The sequence below is a fragment of the Sorex fumeus genome, unplaced genomic scaffold (assembly GCF_029834395.1).
Source record: "Sorex fumeus unplaced genomic scaffold, SorFum_2.1 ptg000053l, whole genome shotgun sequence".
Taxonomy (NCBI): Eukaryota; Metazoa; Chordata; class Mammalia; order Eulipotyphla; family Soricidae; genus Sorex; species Sorex fumeus.
This window is the reverse complement of record NW_026606110.1, coordinates 1,110,405-1,130,797: the sequence shown is the minus strand read 5'-3', so window position 1 is coordinate 1,130,797 and position 20,393 is coordinate 1,110,405. Positions and strand designations below refer to the sequence as shown.

The 20,393-nt window shown below is 51.5% G+C and overlaps 1 protein-coding gene across 1 annotated transcript; it reads left to right on the top strand.

Moving 5' to 3' along the window:
* The first annotated feature begins 80 nt into the window (after positions 1–80).
* Positions 81–11,425, top strand: RIDA (reactive intermediate imine deaminase A homolog). The gene is made up of 6 exons (XM_056124931.1): positions 81–241; positions 7,055–7,157; positions 7,999–8,053; positions 8,317–8,385; positions 9,571–9,626; positions 10,726–11,425. The coding sequence occupies exons 1-6, from the start codon at positions 177–179 to the stop codon at positions 10,780–10,782; spliced, it is 405 nt and encodes a 134-aa protein (XP_055980906.1). The 5' UTR covers positions 81–176; the 3' UTR covers positions 10,783–11,425.
* Positions 11,426–20,393: the final 8,968 nt, after the last annotated feature.

Below are 20,393 nucleotides of genomic sequence, written 5' to 3'. Positions count from 1 at the left end.
ATGCCGAGCGCGAGGCGTGGCGACTACAAGTCCCAGGATGCCGAGCGCGGCCCTCCCGCCCCCGGGGAGGACTCGTGACCCCCCGGGGACTGTAGCCTGGGTCAGCTCAGTCCTGCGATCGCTGCCGGCGCGTGCGCTCGTTCTCCCTTGGGCGCTGCAGAGCAACAGGCTGAGCCATGACGTCCTTGATCAGGAAGGTGATCAGCACCAACAAGTCCTCCTCGGCTATTGGGCCCTACAGGTAACCCGAGGCTCTGGGCTGCGAGGTGCAGGGGCTCGGGGGCCAGCGCGGTCAGTTGCCTTCGGAGGCTGCAGGAAACGGGGCCCGGGACCGGGGGTCGTATCCGGGAGCACCTCCCACCCCGGGACCTCGCAGCCGGACCCTCGGTGCCCGGGCAGTGCTGCGGGGACACGTCCAGGGGCTCCAGGGACACGTCCAGGTGCTCCAGGGACACGTCCAGGTGCTCCAGGGACACGTCCAGGTGCTCTAGGGGCGCGTCCAGCTCAGCCCTCTGCACGCGTGCATCCCCAAAACATGTTTTAGCAAGGCCACAGCCCCGTTTTTTGTTTTTTTTTTTTAACAAAATCTTATTTTTTTTCTATTTGTTGGTTTATTTCTAAGCTCAGAATTTGAAACCTTGGTTATTGAACACTGTACTAGTTTTTTTTTCCCAAAAAAAACAATTCAAATCACGTTAATACCAGAGCGTGGGGAATAAAAGGGGGGAAATGGGCCCGAGGGACAGTAGAATGGGGAGGTCGCTCGCCTTGCATGCAGGTGACCCAGGTTCGATCCCCAGGATCCCATATGGTCTCCTGAGCACCGCCAGGAGTAACTCCTGAGCGTCGCCTCGTGTGTCCAAAACCCAAACTATAAAATAAGCAAAAGGGGCTGCATATGTGAGACCCCCCTCCCCTCCTCCAGCAGAAAAAAAAAATCAGTCTGGCCAGATAGTACAGCAGGTAAGGCGCTGGCCTGACACCCGGCTGACCAGTGTTCATTCCCGGGCTCCCCATACGGTTCCTGGTGCCAGCTAGGAGTGACCCTGGAGCACAAAGCCAGGAATAAGCCCTGAGCACCGCAGGGAAACGAGGGGCCGCTGATTTGAGTATGGTGTTCAGGCACTCTTCGTGTGTGGCCGACCGCGGTTCCATCTGCACACTACACGTGGTCCCCAGCCACCACCAGCAGTGACTCCGAAGAGCCAGGGGTAAGCCTGTGGGCTGCAGCCCCCACAGCAAAACAAAAATACCTGAAGAGGAAATGATGTGGGTGGGAGACTGGGGGGGGGGGTGGTCCCTGCACTCTTTTTGATTTTTGGCCCACGGTCTCCCCAGACAGCCTTGGGGGATTGAGGGAGAATAGGAATGTCAGCTTGAGCACTGCACCAAGAGTCTTGTAGAGACAGACAAGGGTGCCCCATCTTCCCCTCAGGGCGGCGGTTGAGGCCCCCAGGAGCTGGTCCCCAGCCCGAGTTTTGGGGGAGCTGACCATTTGCTCTTTGCAGAAGGAAGGTGGGTTCGCTTGCCTTTGCAAAGTTAAATTTTTTTCTAGACTGCCACCCCTAGCTTGGGGTTTTCTATGGAGAGCAAAAAGTCTGTTATTAGGGTGTTGTGGAGCAGAAGGACCTTAACCTTTGCTCATCTCTGTTCTGACTCTCCTGTGGGGTTTATGTCCCTAAAGTGTCCACTTGCAGGGGTCCAGTGCGACTGGCCACATTAGCAGTCTTGCTCCTTCCCCCCGCCAAAGGGGGCCCAGCCTTCGGGATCTGGAGATAGCTGGATTGGCGGCGAGGCTGACTTAGCTGGTGACAGGGTAGGGGCCTCCCTCTGTTTCTCTACCTGCTTCTGAAACTTTACAGACAGACTCCAAAGAGGAAGACAAAGAATGGTAAAGGGGTGTTTAGAAAAAAAAAATGACGGGGACCAGAGAGATAGCGCAGTAGGCCTGAGGCCAATCCAAGCTCAGTCCCCATATGGTTCCCCCAGGCACCACCAGGTAACCCCTGAGCACATCCGGGTGTGACCCACCCAAAAGCAAAAATAAAAAAGTGGGGGGTTATGAAATTCTAGCCAGGCACAACGAATTGGCCCTGAGCCCCAGGCCATCACCGAGTTTGTGTGAAGCAATGGTTCCCTTGTTGAGCCAAAGACCCCCCCGGGAGAGGAACTCAGTGGTGCTGACTCAGCTCCAGGCACTGCTCGAGGCTGCTTGGGCACAAGGCTGACACGGTGCCCATCCAAGGTCACACCACGGGTGCCAGAATGTGTCCTGGGTCAGGGCGGCAGAGCTCACTCTTAATCAGTAACTCTGCAGACCCCTGCACCTGAGAATTGGCAAGGAGTGGGACAGAAAGCCAGGTCCTCGCTGTGCCAACTTTCGCGTGTGACCTCGGCCTTGGGAATTGCTGGTTAAGAGCTGGGCTGAGAACCTACTTTTTCCTTTCCTTTTGCCTTTTTTGCCCCAACTTTCCTTTGAGAGACTGAAGAGATAGTACAGCAAGTCAGGCATTGGCTGCCTTGGATCGGAGCCCCGGCACCCCGGGTGGTCCCTGAGCCCTGCCACTAGTGATCCCAGAGCTCACAGCCAGGAGAGTCGAGGCAGAAAAAGGAAATTCAACAACAATGAATGTCCATCATCTTTTTGCTCTTAGCCTTGTCCCTGCCCCTTCATCGTGGGCCTGGGCTGTGTGCAGGGAGCGCTCAGTCCATGCATCAGATGGCCCCATGGGTGTCGCCCCTAACAAAACACAGAGCAGAGGGCCGGCCTAAAGTACAGTGGGTCGGACACAGGCCCTGCACAAGGCTGACCCGTTCAATCCCCGGCATCCCACAAGGTCTCCTGAGTGCAGAGCCAGGCGAGAGCCCTGAGCACTGCTGGGTATGGCACAAAATTTTAAAAATAAATGAAAAAGAGTAGAGTTTAAATGTGTTCTTTGTCCGGGAAAGCACGCCTAGAAGTGATACACCTGGTGGGCGAGGAAAGGGGGGAAGTGTCCGCAAAAGAGCGGTGACTGTCCAGGGAACAACGATGTCCTCTGGGCTTTTGAACACCTAAAGACAATCTGCTCGTCTTCATTATTATAGACTGAAGAGGAGACAGAAAAATACACACTCCAGCCCACGGTCTAAACCCTGATGGAAATGTGTTTTAAGAACTGTTTGGTGGGGTTGGAGCGATAGTACAGCGGGCAGACCGTTTGCCTTGCACACGGCCAACCCAGGTGTGATCCCTGACATCCCATAGGGTCCCCCAAGCACCCCCAGGAGTGATTCCTGAGTGTAATGGCAGGAGTTACCCCTGAGCATCGCCAGCTGTGGCCAAAAAAAAAAAAAAATCAAAACAAAAAACTTCTGGAGTCCAGGGTTCTTCTGGTGTGTGGCATTTGTAACAAGTACTCATTCTGAAAATTCTGGGCCTTCTCCAAGAAGAGTCAGACCTGCTGGACTTCAGCCCCTCTGGGGGCTGTTGTCACTAATTAGCTTAGCAACTCAGCACTTTTTTAGGGCTTCTCCAGGACAGAGCCTGCCTGTGGCCACATCACATGACCCGTGTGTGCCTTTCCCTTCTACTCCCAGATTGTCTGAAAACTCAAAGCATTTCAAAGCCAGCATCCGTGGGGCACAGTCCATGTGGGAAGACGTGTGGGTAGACGGTTCTTACCACGGTGCTTCGGAAAGTGTTTTGGTCCCCTGGACCCGGAAACAAAATGATCCATTTTGAAATGTTCTGGTACCTGATGACTTGGCTGTGAAGAGGATTCTTAGGCTCCGGAAGTTATCAACTCAGATTATTTTTGTGCGAGAGGCCTTTTTCTGACTGTGAGGCGTACCTCGCGTGGCTCAGATCACCCACCCGGTCCAGGCTTAGCCTCTACTTGTCGGGTAATGAGCAGGCGTCTGGACTGCCAAGGGTTTTGATCAAAGGAATCGCTTATGGGCGTAGACTCTGCTGCCAGGCTGGGGGGTTGAAGGTGCCCCAGAGGACCTGGGGTGTCCTGATTCTCTGGAGGACACAGACCGCTTGCTGAAGTTGCAGCTCAGCGTGTGACAAGCTTACACATTAACAAGCTCCAGGTTTGTCCTTTGTGGACCTGGATGAAAGCCAGCGAGCGGAGAATCCCCAGACGCTCAACATTTTTAATACGCGACTTAATGCCATGGAATTGAAAACCTAAAAAATGGCTGGACCACACATACTAGGGGAAAAGGGAGCTCAGATAAAGAAAGGAGCACCAAATAAAGGGTGTAGGGAGGATCCTCCCAGGACGGGAGAAGCATGCTGAAAGTTAGACTATAGACCAAACATGATTGTCACCCATTGCCTCTTTTGCAAACCACAGCACCCAAAAGGAGAGAGAGAACAAAAGGGAATGCCCTGCCACAGAGGCAGGGTGGGATGGGGGAGATGGGGGTGGGAGGGATACTGGGATCCGTGGTGGTGGGAAATGGGCACTGGTGGAGGGGTGGGTGTTTGATCATTGTATAATTGAAACCCAAGCACAAAAATGTGTAAGTCTGCAACTGTACCTCATGATGTCTCACTATTAAAAATTTTTTTAATTAAAAAAGAAATGGTCAGTGTCTCCCCTGCCCCAGCCCGGCTGGGGCGGTCCTGGAGGTCGTTAAGCACCGCATCCCCACACCCTAGCACTGACCCTTCGGCCCTGTTAGCCGAGTATCACTGAACACAACAAAGGTGACTGTTCTGTTATGTTTGACCACCATTTAAACAGAGGTGTTTGCTTTTTCCAAAACCAAATGAAGGTCCTTGAAAATTGTTGATTTGTTGGGTACTTTGCAGATCTCAGTGCTGCTTTCTCTCTTTTTTTTTTTCTTCTTTATAAATTTATTTATTGAATCGTCGTGAGAGCAGTTACAAAGCTTTTGGGTTTAAGTGTCGGTCATACAATGATAAAACACCCATCCCTTCACCAGTGCCCATTTTCCACCATCAAAAACCCCAGTATACCCCCATCCCACACCCTCCCCCACCTGTGGGGCAGATGATTTCCACAGTACTCTCTCTCTACTTTGATCACATTCAATATTTTGACACCAGACCCACCATTATTATTTGGGATTTTACCCCAACACTTGGATTTGCCTAAAAGGCAACCATAGGCAATTTGTTTTCTATTGCCGGTTAACAATAACATATGATGTCACGTGACTGCAGTAGTGGCTGCGCGATTTTGGAATTCCGAATTTTTAACAAATCTGGAGGGATTTCTGCCCAAAACCTGCTGGGTTCCCAGATTTGTTCCTGAGTCTCTGGGATCATGGCCATTAAGCAGCTTGGTCAGGAGCCAGAGAGGCCGTTCGTGGGCAGTGACTCAGGGTCTCATTGGGACAGGGAGGAAAGGGCCGGTTCCTCCCCCATCTCATGGGGCCCCACGTGTCTCGTCACTGCGGGCCCAGTCCTGACTGTCCAGTGGCCTCTGGGGGATGGGGGCCACCCAGCTGCCAAGGGGGAATAGGCCAAGTCAGTGCCATTCTATCTGCGATTTTATCATGATTCCATAACATAGCGTCCTCACTACGGAATTCCCCGGAAGCCGCTTTGCACAGTGAAGCCCCAGCCCTCGAGGACTCAAAGGAATGGCATTTCCACAGGACGGTTCCTTCTCCTCGGGGGTCTTGGTATAGAGTTTGCCGAGGTGTAAGTGACACGAGAATACACCCTCTGCCCACGCAGGGTTCCCTGAGCTTTGCACCCCTGACCACAAGCAGTGTCCACCCCTCTACTGCCCTCCCATCCACGCGGTCAGTCCCGCCCATGATCTACCTCCTTTTCTTCTTATTCAGTCTCGTCTGAAATTCCATATATGTGAAGTCAACCTTTAGCCAGAACTATGGTATTAGTGGGGATGTTTGAGTGGGGGTTTTTTTTGACTACAACAAAGTGTGTGTGTGTGTGTGTGTGTGTGTGTGTGTGTGTGTGTTTTGCCAAGAATTATATCCAAGGCCTCACATGCCAGGCGAATGCTGTTCTGTCAAGTTGCGCCAACTGTAAATGTGCTTTGGGGTTGGTTTTTGCTTTTTTGGGCCACACCCGGTGATGCTCAGGGCTTACTCCTGGCTCTGTACTCAGGTGTAATCCTGGCAGTGCTTGGGGGACCCTATGGGATGCCGGGGATCGAACCCAGGGTGGCCGTGTACAAGGCAAACGCCCTCCCCTCTGTACTATTACCCATGTAAGTATATGCATTTGTGAGAAACTGCCAGATTAGGTTCCAAATGGCGTTTCCGCCAGCAGCGTCTGTGGGTTCTACCCTCACCCTCCCCACCCACGCCCAGGGGCGTGTCCTTGTAATAGCTGGCTGTGGTTCGGGTTTGCATATCTAATACTGATGATGACAGAGAGGCTCCCCCTGAGTCTCCCGTGAATTACCGGTTCCCCCTGAGTCTCCCGTGAATTACCGGTTCCTCCCGTACGCCCACTTTTTCACTGGGTCGTCTTCAGACTTTGGGTTTTACGATATTTTTTTTTCTTTTTGGATTTTGGGTCACACCCGGTTGTGCTCGCGGCTTAGTCCTGGCTCTGTGCTCAGGGGGTCACTCCTGGTGGGGCCAAGGGAACCGTATGTGGTACCGGGGATCGAGCCCAGGTTGGCCTCATGCAGGCCAGTGCCCTCCCCATTGTACTGTCTCTCCATCTCCAAGAATTCTTGATAGATTCTAGATACGATCTTTGAGTTCAAAAGCTCAGAGATTCTTGTGGCCAAAGTATGTCTTGCAGATACTGCTTCTCAGGCTGGGGCTTGCCTTTGTTTCCTTAAATAGGTCCTTCAGGGCCAGGGAGACAGTTCAAAGGGCACATACCTCACATACAGGAGGCCTGGACTGGATCCTGAAGCATCTCGGGGTGTCACCGAAACCCATACCAATCATTTAAAATGTCCCAAAATCAGCACGAGTTTGTCACTCACGTACCTCTGCTCAGGCACACCAGGGCTCGAACATTGTGTGCCTGGCACGTCTGAGCAGAGACCCTCTGCTTGGGGCCGTAGCTTCCTATGTACCTCTCACTCCGGGTTTCTGTTCTCTGCAGTCAAGCAGTGCTGGCCGACAGGACCCTTTACATTTCGGGACAGGTAGGCCTGGACCCTTCTGGCCAGATGGTGCCCGGAGGCGTGGTGGCAGAGACCAAACAGGTAAGTCCCTTCTCAGCGCTCTGCAGTATTGAGAGCTTCCTGGCACAACCGGTCACTGGTCAGTGCTTTGTACATAACTTAGGGCACGACTCGACAGTTCTGTGTGCACAGAAAGCTGGAAATTTGGGGCCAGAGTGATAGTACAGCGAGTAGATTGTCACGCACAAGCCTGACCAAAGTCTGATCCCCAGCATCCCATATGGTCCCCCAAACCCCACCAGGAGTGAGCCCTGAGCCCAGAGCCAGGAGGAAGCCCTGACCACCACTGGGGGTGGCCCAAAACCAAAACCTAGGGGCTAGAAAAAGAGTACAGTGAAGGCACTTTTCTTGCACACAGCCGGCCCGGGTTCCATCCCCAGCATCTCATACGGATCCCTGAGCACCGCCAGGGATGATCCGTCCTGAGCACAAAGCCAGGAGTAAGCTCTGAGCAATGCACTTAGGCCCAAACAACCCTCCGAAAATAATAAGAATCAGATGGAACCTTGTTGAGTGTTCCCAAGTTCATCCTTATTGTGACGCAGAACTGGGAACCCCGTGAGGGATGCCGACCGGGGTGTAGGGGTCGTTGGCTGAGCACTTCACAGATCAGCAGGGAGAAAAGACACTCGAGTCTCTCCCCCCCCCACCCCCCCAAGGAAAGGGCCAACGTGGGCTGTGTTACAGGACTCACACGTTCCATCACAGGGACCCACGATGGAGCCCTCGTGAGCAGGTGGCCTGGGAGGCGTCAGATGTCATTGAGGCAAAGACCTTTCCTGGGACATAATGCATCCGGGGGGTGTCCATAAGCCATCCACACTCTAATCCCACGTTGGGTGTCTTTCTGCCATGCTTCCAGGCCCTGACCAACATAGGGGAGATCCTGAAAGCCGCGGGCTGTGACTACACGAACGGTGAGCACCTGGGCGGCCCAGCCCCCACCCCTCCGATCCACTATTTCTGTGGTCTTTTGGAAGCGCCCATGGCGGCCGGTCCCAGGTCATGCCAGAACTTCGTGGCTTTCTCAAGTGTTTCTCATTTGAGTCCCGTTTTCACCAGGTCGAGCACCAGGCCTCACGTTAGTGCGATGGTGGGGTGGTCTTTCTCCTTTTTTTGTTCATGATGTTTGAGCCTGGACCAGATGCCAGAGCCTAATGCCAGTGTGTGTTTCTTCCAGTGGTGAAAACCACGGTCCTGCTGGCAGACATCAACGACTTCAATACTGTCAACGACGTCTACAAGCAGTGTGAGTAGCACGGCCGCACTCCTCATTTCCGTTGTAGAGAGAACCAAGAGGGCCCAGAGAGAGAGCATGGGGGAGGGGTGGGGGTTGGGCCCTTGCCTTAGCTGTGGCCAGTCTGGGTTCAGTCCCCAGCAAACCACCAGGGGTCAGGCCTGAGCACAGACACCAGAAGAGCCCCCGAGCACTGTGAGGCGGGACCCTAAATAAATTCTTTAAAATTTAAAAGCTGGGGCTGGAGCGATAGCACAGCGGGTAGGGCGTTTGCCTTGCACGCGGCCGACCCGGGTTCGATTCCCAGCATCCCATATGGTCCCCTGAGCACCACCAGGAGTAACTCCTGAGTGCAGAGCCAGGAGGAACCCCTGTGCATCGCTGGGTGTGACCCAAAAAAGCAAAAATAAATAAATAAATAAAATGAAATTTAAAAGCTGGGCTTGGAGCAATGCTACAGCGGGTAGGGCACTTGCTTTGCACACAGCAAACCTGGGTTTGATCCACGGCACCCCCTAGGGTAAGCCCACCAGGAGTGATCTCTGAGCACAGAGGCAGGAACAAAAAATTTAAAAAAATAATTTTTAAAGCCACACCCCACCCAAGGTATAGTTCGCCAAGAGAACAATTCCCTTGTATGTAGGAGGCCCCAGTTTCAGGCCCTGACAACACGCACACACATACACACCCCCCAAAAAAACAAAACATATATGTTTAATGAGATCAAAGCGTCAGAATCTGTGTGCTTGCTTTCTTTTTCCAAAACGCTGAGACGTTTCTGAGAGTATAAAATTTGAAGTGATGTGGCAGAGTGTTTTATCAGACAAATATGAACGTAAGGTAAGGTAAAGGTAAAGGCCCTCCCGCTATTCATCGCTTTGCTCGAGCGGACCCAGTAACGTCTCCATTGGAGACTTTGTTGTTACTGTGTCTGGCATATCGAATACTCTCGGTAGCTTGCCGGGCTCTCCGAGAGGGGCGGAGGAATCGAACTCGGGTCGGCCATGTTGGCCGCGTGCAAGGCGAACGCCCTACCAGCTGTGCTGTCGCTCCAGCGATGAACGTGAGCTGCTTTTTTTCCAACGTTGCTGGTATCTGAGAACTGGTCTTGGAGGCACTTCCCGTTGTCCTGTCTGGTCTGGAGGGTTGGTGCACAGTCAAAAACAAACGACTAAAATGGAATTTCTTACATTGCAGTTTTCAAGAGCAACTTTCCTGCGAGAGCCGCTTACCAGGTGGTCGCATTGCCCAGAGTGAGTACCTTCCAGGACCTTCCGGGTGCCGGGGACACCGTGTCCGGGTCCACGCTGTTGGCTGACCACCAAAGCCGAAGCACCATGGGGGGAGTTTTTATATATATATATGAAATAATCCCTGATTTCCAAGAATTTAGAACTTAAAAGGCCACACCCAACATGATGTGCATGGGGAGGTGGGGGTGTGGGGGGGCGGGGGGATGATGAATTTAAGGCATTTTAAAGCCTGGTCTTCACAGTGAAGGCCACACATAAATGTGACCGAATCAGTCCTCTAACTGAGGGAAAGTAGTGGGCCGGAGGGAGAATGCAGAGGAGAGGGCCCTTCCCTTGCGTCCCGCTGACCCCTGTCTGAATCCCTGGCACCACATAGGATCCCCGAGCACACAACCAGGAGCAGTCCCTGAGCACCACCAGGTGTGGCCTGGAAGTGCAGAGAAATCTGTGAGAGAAAGTAAAAAAGGCCAGTGAGTCATTTTCAAGTTCCTTGAGTTCCATATTGGGCAAAGGCTTTGAGCTCTGCCGTAAAACATTTTACTTGTCTATTGTACAACAAAAAGACCTAGACCGGGGCTGGAGCGATAGCACAGCGGGTAGGACGTTTGTCTTGCACGCGGCCGACCCGGGTTCGATTCCCAGCATCCCATATGGTCCCCTGAGCACCGCCAGGAGTGACTCCTGAGTGCAGAGCCAGGAGGAACCCCTGTGCATCGCCGGGTGTGACCCAAAAAGCAAAAAAAAAAAAAAAGACCTAGACCTTCCATGGGAAAACGCATCTCAAAATCCATTTCGAACCCCTCCAACCTTAACCGTCCCCTGAAGAAGGGCCCCGAGTGATGTCAGCATCGCTCTTCCGTGAGGCTCCCTCATGCATCCCTGGGTTGCTCCTTGGGACTCTTGGCACCAACAGCTGAGGCAGGTGCCACTGTGGAAGGGGACTCGGGGCCCGGGCTCGAACCCACGGAGTATGTGTCTGGGCCGGGCCCATTAGTCTGACAGACGCGCTGTGGGGGGGGGGGGGGCTCCTCCTCGCCTGCCTTCTTGGCGCACGTCTGTCCAGAATGACCTGAGCGAGGCTCTGTCGTGTCCCCTGCAGGGAGCCCGGGTGGAGATCGAAGCCGTCGCCCTCCTGGGCCCCCTCACCACAGCATGACTAAGCGGCCCCAGCGTCCTCTAGTCCGGAGGCCTCACGCCGCTTCCAAATCCACACCTTAATTTGCACGGCTAATCTCCGACCCAGGCCAGAGGGGCCATCTGCCGTTCTGGCGGAAAATGCCACGTGATTGAATCGGTGTGAATGAAGGTTAGGTGAGGAATCCCGTCACGGAGGCCACAAATCACACCCGTGACACTCGCCACATCGCCACTCGGATCAAGAACAGCAAAGGCACGCGCCGGCAAGACGCATTCCTGCTCCCGAAGTGACAGAGATGACAATTAGTCCGGTTAATTTCTACCCTTCTCACTCTGTGGACTTCGTGCTTCTCGTGTCTAATTTTGCTCTGATTGAAACAAATTCCAGGTATTGAGTTTTGACTGCGGCAAAGGAGAACTAACTGGGCCTACACTTTACGTGGGTCGTATTTTTCTAATGGAAATAAAATTAAGTATTCAGATTAATTCCTTTTCAGCCAATAATGTGACCTTTGTTCCAAGTCAAGTATGATCTTGCTTGGATTTAAGTGAAATTCAGGTATTCAAGTTTGATTGCAGTAAAGGAGAAATAATGGGACCAACATTTTACGTAGGTGATACTTTTCTAATGCAAATAAAATAGATATTCAGATTTTCCTGGGCGTGACTGTGTTCCCTCATTGTTTTTTTTATTAACAGTTCGATTGATACCCTAGAGCACATTATTGAATTAGTGGGGAAATGTCAAGGTGAAACTCCACCTGCTTTTTCTGGAAACTTCTTCCTGCTAACTCGGTACACTTCCTTTGTTTGGGGGCCACACCCAGTAGTTCTCGGGACGGGGCCCAGGGGACCATATGGGGTCCTGGGGGTGGAATCTTTGGCAGCCACGCGCATGACAGCACCCACCCACCACACTCTCAGGCCCCTTGTCTTCTGTACATTCCTGGTTGGAACCAGGCTACACAGAACCGTTTTGAGTTGTTCTTTCAAGTCCTTACGTTTTCCAGGGAACCATTTCATGAGGAGCTCCTGAGTGTTGAGGAGTCTGACCGAGAGGTGCAGTGGCTAAAAGGTGAACACGCCCTTCCCGCTCTCTGTTTCCCCGACCTACCCACGTGGAAGGGCACAGAGCTGCTGAGGGACCCCTCGTCAGTTTGACGCCTGATGTACTCGAGCCTCTCGACTTGCTGACGTAAACAGAACTTGGTTCACTGCTCTGCGGATCAGTTTTGTTTTTGTGTGAGGGGCAGCACACCCGGCAGTGCTCAGGGGTTACTCCTGGCAGTGCTGGGGGGACCAGGTGGGGTGCCTGGGAGCGGACACGCACCCTCCCCACTGGACTATGGCTCTGGCCCCAGCCCTACAGACCTACAGACTTCTTTCTGGAGCATTTCCCCATCTGAGTTGTAGAGCACAGGCCTCCGATGGGGGAAGGCCCCAGGTTCAATCCCAGTGTGCACACACACACACACACACACACACACACACACACACACACACACACAAAGATCTTCCAGCATGCCAAGGCCCAGTGACTGGATAATCCCTTTATTTTGTAGGACTCTCTCTCTCTCTCTCTCTCTCTCTCTCTTTATTTTTATTTTTTTGCTTTTTGGGTCACACCCAGTGATGCTCAGGGGTTATTCCTGGCTCTGCACTCAGGAATTACTCCTGGCGGTGCTTGGGGGACCATATGGGATGCTGGGGATTGAACCCAGGTCGGCCGCGTGCAAGACAAACGCCCTCCCCGCTGTGCTATCACTCCGGCCCACTCTCACTCTTTTGCTCTCATTTTCCTCTCTCTCTGTCTCTGTCTCTGTCTCTCTCTCTCTCTGTCTCTCTCTCTCTCCCTCTCTCCTCCCTAATTAGAACTATTTCCTTCCAACCAAACATCTGTACCTCTGTATCTGTAGAGACTTCTCTTTTCACTTCAACACCGCTGCCCTGATCTTCGGTGTGGAGATCCTTCGGTGGTAAACCCTTCTTCTCAGGAAGTAGTATGGAATGGCCACCCTCTCCCCACCTCACTCCTGAACACACACATTGTTCCTGGCAATTTTAGACGTGACCTGCTCAAGTGAAGAGTTGAGCCCAAAGATCATCTCGAAGCAGTTAACAGCAATTTATGGGGCTGGAGAGAGAGCACAGCGGGGAGGGCGTTGGCCTTGCATGGGGCTCACCCAGATGGGATCCCCCGAATCCCCGATGGTCTCCCAAGCTCTGCCAGGATTAATTCCTGAGTACAGAGCCAGGAGTAACTCCTGAGCATTACCCTGCTCAGAAAAAAAAAAAAAAAAAGAACAATTTGTAGAACACAGATTTTTTTTTTTCCCAAAGATTTCATGAAGTTTCAAATGATTTCATGAGGTTCCAGGCCCTTGTACAACCTGGGGCTTGTTATGTAACATTTTGTTAAGTCTCTGCTTCCTGAGAGAATTGCTGTTCTCCAAGGGCTGTCCTAGGGCTAGAGTGATTGTAGGTTCATAGAGTGTTTGCCTTGCACACAGCTGAACCTGGTTAATTTCCCAGCACCCCATATCGTTCCCTGAGCCCACCAGGAGTGATCGATCCCTGGGCCCAGAGCCAGGAGTAAGCCCTGAGCACTGCTTGGTGTGACTCAAAAGGCAAAACAGAAGAGAATGCCTTAAGGCTTAAATAAAATTTCAAGAAGTACATAAGAGTATCTGACAGACAGCAGCGGCCTAAAAGTCGTCAGAATTCAGTATTTAATCGTCAGAAATCACCTGGAATAATGTGTTAGAGGAAGGCTGCCTTAGGACGACTTAATTACGCAAATAAAAAATAAATATGAGGGGCTGTAGCGATAGCACAGCGGGGAGGGCGTTTGCCTTGCACGTGGCCGACCCGGGTTCGATTCCCAGCATCCCATAGGGTCCCCTGAGCACTGCCAGAAGTAATTCCTGAGTGCATGAGCCAGGAATAACCCCTGTGCATCGCCAGGTGTGACTCAAAAAGAGAAAACAAAAAATATGAGGACCTTCCTAATAGGCCGCAGTAGGGAGTGAATACGTAAATCGAGATCAGGCACGAAGCAGCATTTCAGGTGCTTTGCTAAAGCAACACAGTGTAACTCGACAGGGCTGGGCCCAAACCCTCCCACCATTCATTATGTTCACAGCCTTGAGGAGAGTCCAACACCTGCCATGTGAAAACACTTGCCTGCGTATCTCACAGCTTCCACCAACGTTACTTCCAAGTGGGGTAAAGCTCTTAAGATGAAAACCAATCCCTATACCGACAAACACAGGCAATGCTCTTCAGGATACAGACCAATCAGATGTCTTCCAAGATTGACGAAGTAAATGGACAACAGAAGCAAAATACATGGGGCAATACTACACCCAATTCAAAGGTTTTGCATGATGAAAGAATCCCTTTCTCATCTGGAATAACAATCCCCTCCACCTCCCCAGGCCGACTCCTTTGCCTCACTTGCCGGCCCTGCTCTCCAGAGCCACAAGTCAAGCCCCACATTTAATGGGCACGCCCATCTCCTGGCTGAAATCTCTAGGGCACCCTCGGGAGTGGGACGGGCGAGGCCCCATCCTGCCCCAACAGTTGTACCCACACGCCACAGCTGCGGCTACACCAACAGCTCGATTCTTCTTTGTCGTGGGTGATGTCTGCAGAGACACCAAACCTCGAAAATTCCAGGTACGCACCTGTTTTCAGGCCGAGAACTCTGGGGCCTTCTCAGAGTGGGGGTGGGCATCCTCCTCCCACCCCGAACCAATGCTTCTGGAAGTCTGGCAGCCACACACCCCCGCCACAGCTGCAGCTTCTTCAACTACTGGCCCCGTTCTATTAATCTTTTTCTTTCTGCTTTTTTTGGGGGGAGGTGGAGGGGGATCACACCCGGCGATGCACAGGGTTATCCCTGGCTCTGCACTCAGGAATTACTCCTGGTGGTGCTCGAGGGACCATATGGGATGCTGGGAATCGAACCCGGGTTGGCCGCGTGCAAGGCAAACGCCCTACCTGCTATACTGTCACTCCAGTCCCTCATTCTGTTGATCTTGAATAGAAGATCTGGTCTTCTTAAAATATTTATATATTTATATATATTGAGAAAAGCTTCAAACACTTTATTTCAATACCACCTGTTCTATCCAACTTGTAAATATTGAACCAGAAGTACAAAAATCTTTATAAAATTTGTGACTGTGTTTTCCTGTGCAGCTAGTTTTATTCTATTCTGAGGAAATCATCATGATTATGTAAGAATGACACACATGCGGCATCAACAAATATTGACAGAACACCAAAAGTGTGCCAGGTGTGAAAGTTACTTCTCTTGCCCTCTAAAGAACTTAGTTTTTTCTCACTCTTACCATCTAGTCAGCCATTAGGAAGCGCTAAAACATAATCCCAGGGGCCGGCTCAATAGAACAGCGGGCAAGGCACTTGCCTCTCACGCAGCCAACCCAGGTTCGATCTCCAGCATTCTGTATGTGCCCTAGCACTGCCAGGAGCAGTTCCTGAATGCAAAGCCAGGAGCGAGCCCTGGGCACCGCTGGATGTGGCCCAAACACAAGCAAATTCCATGTAATATTGAATTTCAGGTTTTTCCCTTCTCACAGCAAAAACTGTGTCTCCTAAACCGTGATTAGCTAAGAGCTAACATACCGACACCGTTGCTCTCTGGCACGAAACGAGACTGGCAAAGCAAGGGTTGGAATCTTCTCTGGAACTGGAATTCCCAATAGATCCCAGGGAGAAAAGTCCAGAAATACCGGACTCACTGGCCCAAGAGACTTCAAGTTCCAAAATAGTTAAGTTTTGACTAATCTGTTATTGCAAAAGGAAATGAAAGGGGGGGATCCTTCATACATATCAACCTGAGTTTGTTTGTGTGTGTGTGTGTGTGCGTGTGTGTGTGTGTTTTACTGAATTAAGGGTAATATTTCACTTACTATTATTTTTCAATTTTTTTTCAATTTTTAATTATGCTTTGGTTTGGGGGCCATAACTGGTAGTGCTCAGGGATCACTCCGGACTCTGTGCCCAGGGATCACTCCTGGCAATGTGGGTAGGGGGGACCATATGGAGTGCCAATAATCAAACCAGGGTCAACTAACTGCATGCAAGGTGAGTGCCTTCCCCACTGTCCTATCTCTCCAGCCCTGAATTAATCACTTAATCACTTAACTTCCCGTTAGTCGTCGATTTGCTCGAGCGGGCGCCAGTAACGTCTCCATTTGTCCCTGCCGCGTGCTAGTGTAGCCCAATGGCATCTGTTCGCTCCGGGAACATGAAGGGCCTCAGACCGATCGTTCATGATCTTGACGAAGAAATCTGACCATCTGGTAGGTGGGCGGCCACGTGATCTTTTGACATCCCGTGGAATCCAGTCAGTAACAGCTCTGGTCCAACGGTCGTCTTTAAATCTCATTACGTGACCAGCCCATCTGATTTTCGACACCTTGGCAAATGAGACAGCGTCCCTGATCCTTGATCATCGATGGATGTCAGAACTCCGGATTCGTTCTCTCATTTGAGTGAAACGTGATATTCCAAGCATAACTCTTTCTATTCTTCTTTGGGAGACCCGAATAGCATTCTCATCCTGTTTGCGTAGGGCCCAGGTCTCTGAGGCATATGTTAATGCAGGAAGAACAGTGGAATCAAAGAGATGTGCCCGGAGCCGGAGGTTGTTCGTCCTCTTAGCTATTTCTTCGACGCTCTTGAAGGCGTTCCAAGCCGCTCTCTTCCTCCTGCGCAGCTCGGGTGCCAGGTCATTTGTCATGTTGACCTCTCGACCTAGGTACACATAGCTGTTGCATTCGGAGATGGTCGTTCCGTTGAGAGTGAATGGGGCGTCAGGAACGAGGCTGTTTCTCATAAACATTGTCTTCGTAAGATTCAGCTGTAGTCCTACCTTTCCACACTCACGGTCAAAGTTGGCCAGCATTTGTGCTGCTTGGCTGATGTTTGGTGTTATTAAAACAATGTCATCAGCAAAGCGGAGGTGGTGTAGTTGCCAACCATCTATCTTCACTCCCATTCCTTCCCATTCCAGTCGTCGCATGATGTTCTCGAGGGTGGCAATGAAGAGTTTCGGTGAAATGGTATCACCCTGCCGCACCCCTCTCTTGACATCTTGATTCTGTTGAGACGGAAGCGGTCATTGAAGCCCTAGCCAATCAGGGCATTCAAGCCCAATACATCAGGATCCTCCGTGAGCTGTATTGCGGATTCACTACCAGGATCTCACCAGCCCTGAATTATGGATAATAAATCTGTTTCCTCTTTCAGAGTTGACATTTCTGCATTGGAGAGAGATCTCAAAGGGGGGCTGAGTGCAGACTGCATCCAGGGGACCCAAGTTCATTCCTGGCGCCACATGGCCTCCTGAACACTGCCAGAAGTAGCCCCGGGAGCACACAACCAGAAGTCATCCCTGAGCACTGCAGGACAGGACTTCCTGAAGTTTTTGCAATGAACATGCATTCATTGTCAAGTACGAAATGAACAGTGATTCGGGGCATCTCCAAGCAGTGCTGGGGGCCGTGAGGACAGCACCACTCCCAGCAGCACTCGTTCTGATGCTGCTCGTGCCTGGCCATGCTGGGGACTCCCGGGGTCACCCCAGCAGTGCGTGGGGAAGACACGTTACTGGGAATCACACCCGCGGCCTCCACATGCCAGGGCCTCTCCTGGCCTAGTTATTCATCGATTGCCTCGAGCAGGCCCCAGTAACGTCCTAGCCCTGAGATTATATTCAAGGCTCTTTAGGAGAATGAGACCCATCATTGTTACTGGTATTTGGCATATTTGGTACGCCACGGGGAGTTAGCCAGACTCTGCCCTGTGGGCAGGCTACATTCGATAGCCTGCAAGTTTGTCCAAACTTGGACAAACTTGCAGGCTCCTGGCCTAGAAATGATTATTTTATTTTATTTTTATTTTTGTTCTTTTTGGGTCACGCCCGATGGTGCTCAGGGGTTACTCCTGGGTCTGCACTCGGGAATTACTCCTGGGGGTGCTCCAGGGACCATAGGGGATGCTGGAGATTGAACCCAGGTCGGCCGCGTGCAAAGCAAACACCCTATCCGCTTACTACAGCTCCAGCCCCCAAATGATGATTTTAATAGTGAAGTAACCCACCCTCACCATATGACCTCCGCTCCCATTCTCTACCACTTTCAAGCACTCAGAACAAAAAATTGTGTGTTTTGTGTTTGTGTTTTTGGGCCACACCAGCAGTGCCCCGGGCATACTCCCGGCTCTGCACTCAGGGTTCACTCCTGGTGGTGCTGAGGGGACCATAGGAAGGGCCGGGAATCAAACACAGGTCGCCCATGTGCAAGGCAAGTGCCTTACCCACTAAACTGTCCCTCCAGCCCCCAAGAGTTTTATTTTTACCCTCCCCCCCAAAAAAAGACTCTGGTATTTAGAAATTTGAAGCAAATTCAGTCCACCCACTACACAGCGACTGAAATCTCCTTAGCTTGTTCCCTGCTAAGCGGCCAAGCGCGGGTCATGGTCACCTCTGATGGTGGGCTGGGCTCGCTCCCCACAAGCCAGAGCCCCAGGTGACAGTATGGCGATAGTAAGACCACAGTATGACCGGGCATGACATTTTCCAAAATGACAGAGGTGACCCCCACTAGCAATAGAACCTGACAATCCAACAGTCTTGGATTAAATGTGTTTTTTTTTGGGGGGGGGGAGGTGGGTTGAAACACATTTTTTTTCCTTTTGTTTTTTTGTTTGTTTGTTTTTGAACCAACTGGCAGTGCTCGGGGCTTACTCCTGGTTCTGTGCTCATTAATCACTCAAAGCAGTGCCGGGGAACAAACCAGAGTCAGCTGCAGGCACGGTAGGCACCTCATCTCCTCTGCCATCTCTCCCGCCCCCCTAAAAGAAATTCCGAATCCACGGCCAGTAAAGCGTTTGCGAAGGGTGAAGTGTGCATCTGCTTTGGGTTTGGTTTGGGTTTGCGGTGGGGTGGGGTCACGCCCGGTGACGCTCGGGGCAACTCCCAGCTCTGTGCTCAGGGGTCCCATCTGGAGAGGCTCCGAGAATCGCATGCAGTGCTGGGGATGGAACTGGGGTCTGCTGCCTCGAAGGCACGCACCCTAGCTGCTTGCCGCACTGCCTCTCCGGCCCCATGCACTGTCTGCTCACTGCACCAGGACCTACGCGCTGTGCTCCCGGGTCAAAGTCTAGCTGGCGATGGCAATAATGTCCCAGGTTGACGGACCACATTCTCCAGGGTCTGCATTCGCCTGCCCTGAGTTAGTCAGGAATAATCTCATTTTGATGTTGTCGCAGTGCCCTCTAGTGGTCAGAAAGAGAGAGCGCGAGAGCACGAGAGAGAGAGAGCGAGCGAGAGAGAGAGAGAGAGAGAGAGAGAGAGAGAGAGAGAGTGTGAATGTGTGTGAACTCTATAGTCTGGGAGCAAAACTGATCATCTCTTGTAGGATAACATTGGTTTGTCCTTCCTGCCTTGCCACAGGGAGCTTAGGTTGCTCCCATAACAGTGCTCCCATTCCTCTGTGTTTACTTGTAACCTCTTCTTTGTGCTCTGCTTCCCCAACCAATCACCTTTATCTCCTAATCAAACTCTGTGAATTTAAAATATTGCTTTTCAGGGCTGGAGCAATAGTACAGCAGGTAGGGCATTTGCCTTGCACGCAGCCAACATGCCCGACACGGGTTCGATTCCCAGCATCCCGTATGGTCCCCCGAGTACCGCCAGGAGCAATTCCTGAGTGCATGAGCCAGGAGGAACCCCTGAGCATCGTCAGGTGTGACCCAAAAAGCAAATAAAATAAAATAAAATAAAATATTGCTTTTCTCTTCTCCTTAAGTCCTTTCCACAGTTAACTCAGAGCAATGTCCTTTTTGTATGGACACAGGAAGACAGGTAATGCTGTGCTTCATAACTTGGGACTTAATTGACTCCGAATGATACTCACTTCTGGGCATCTGTTCTCTCGACTTAAGCCTCAGCTGCCCTTACTTCCTAGCACCCCAAAAGCAGAGTCCCAACGGACTGGATGGACCCAGGGCAAGCTATGAGCTACCCTGATACTGAAATGGGCCAGGCCAAAGTGCCGTAATACTTAACTATAAGAGCATGGTCATGGACAAATTCTGTCACGATCCAAAAAGTAACAGCTGGATTAGGACCCTGCTAGGGTTAAGAAAGACTAATCCGGCCTGAGCACTGTAGTCTGAGATCCACAGAGCGATGTCCTCAGGAGAGCCACCCTACAAGCGTAATGTATCTCTGTGTCCATACAAAATAATATTAAGAAGTAGAATTAAGGTCTTAATTAAGTTATTGGACTAAGGGGAGGAGAAACATCCCTAATTGGTATTTTGCCCTTGGGCGGAAGAATGGCTTTCATATGTTGATTGTGCTATGGATGGTGTGGAGGGAGAGAGGGAGAGAGAGAGAGAGAGAGAGAGAGAGAGAGAGAGAGAGAGAGAGAGAGAGAGAGAGCACGCAAGCAGGATTTCCTAGTCCTCTCGTGATTACACAATCTCTGACAGTCTGGCTCCTCAGAAGACAAGAGAAAAAACTCCTAACAGGGAAAAAATAAGTGGGTGGTTTTACAAAGTTTTTTGCAAAGAAAGGGGGCCATAACTTGTCTT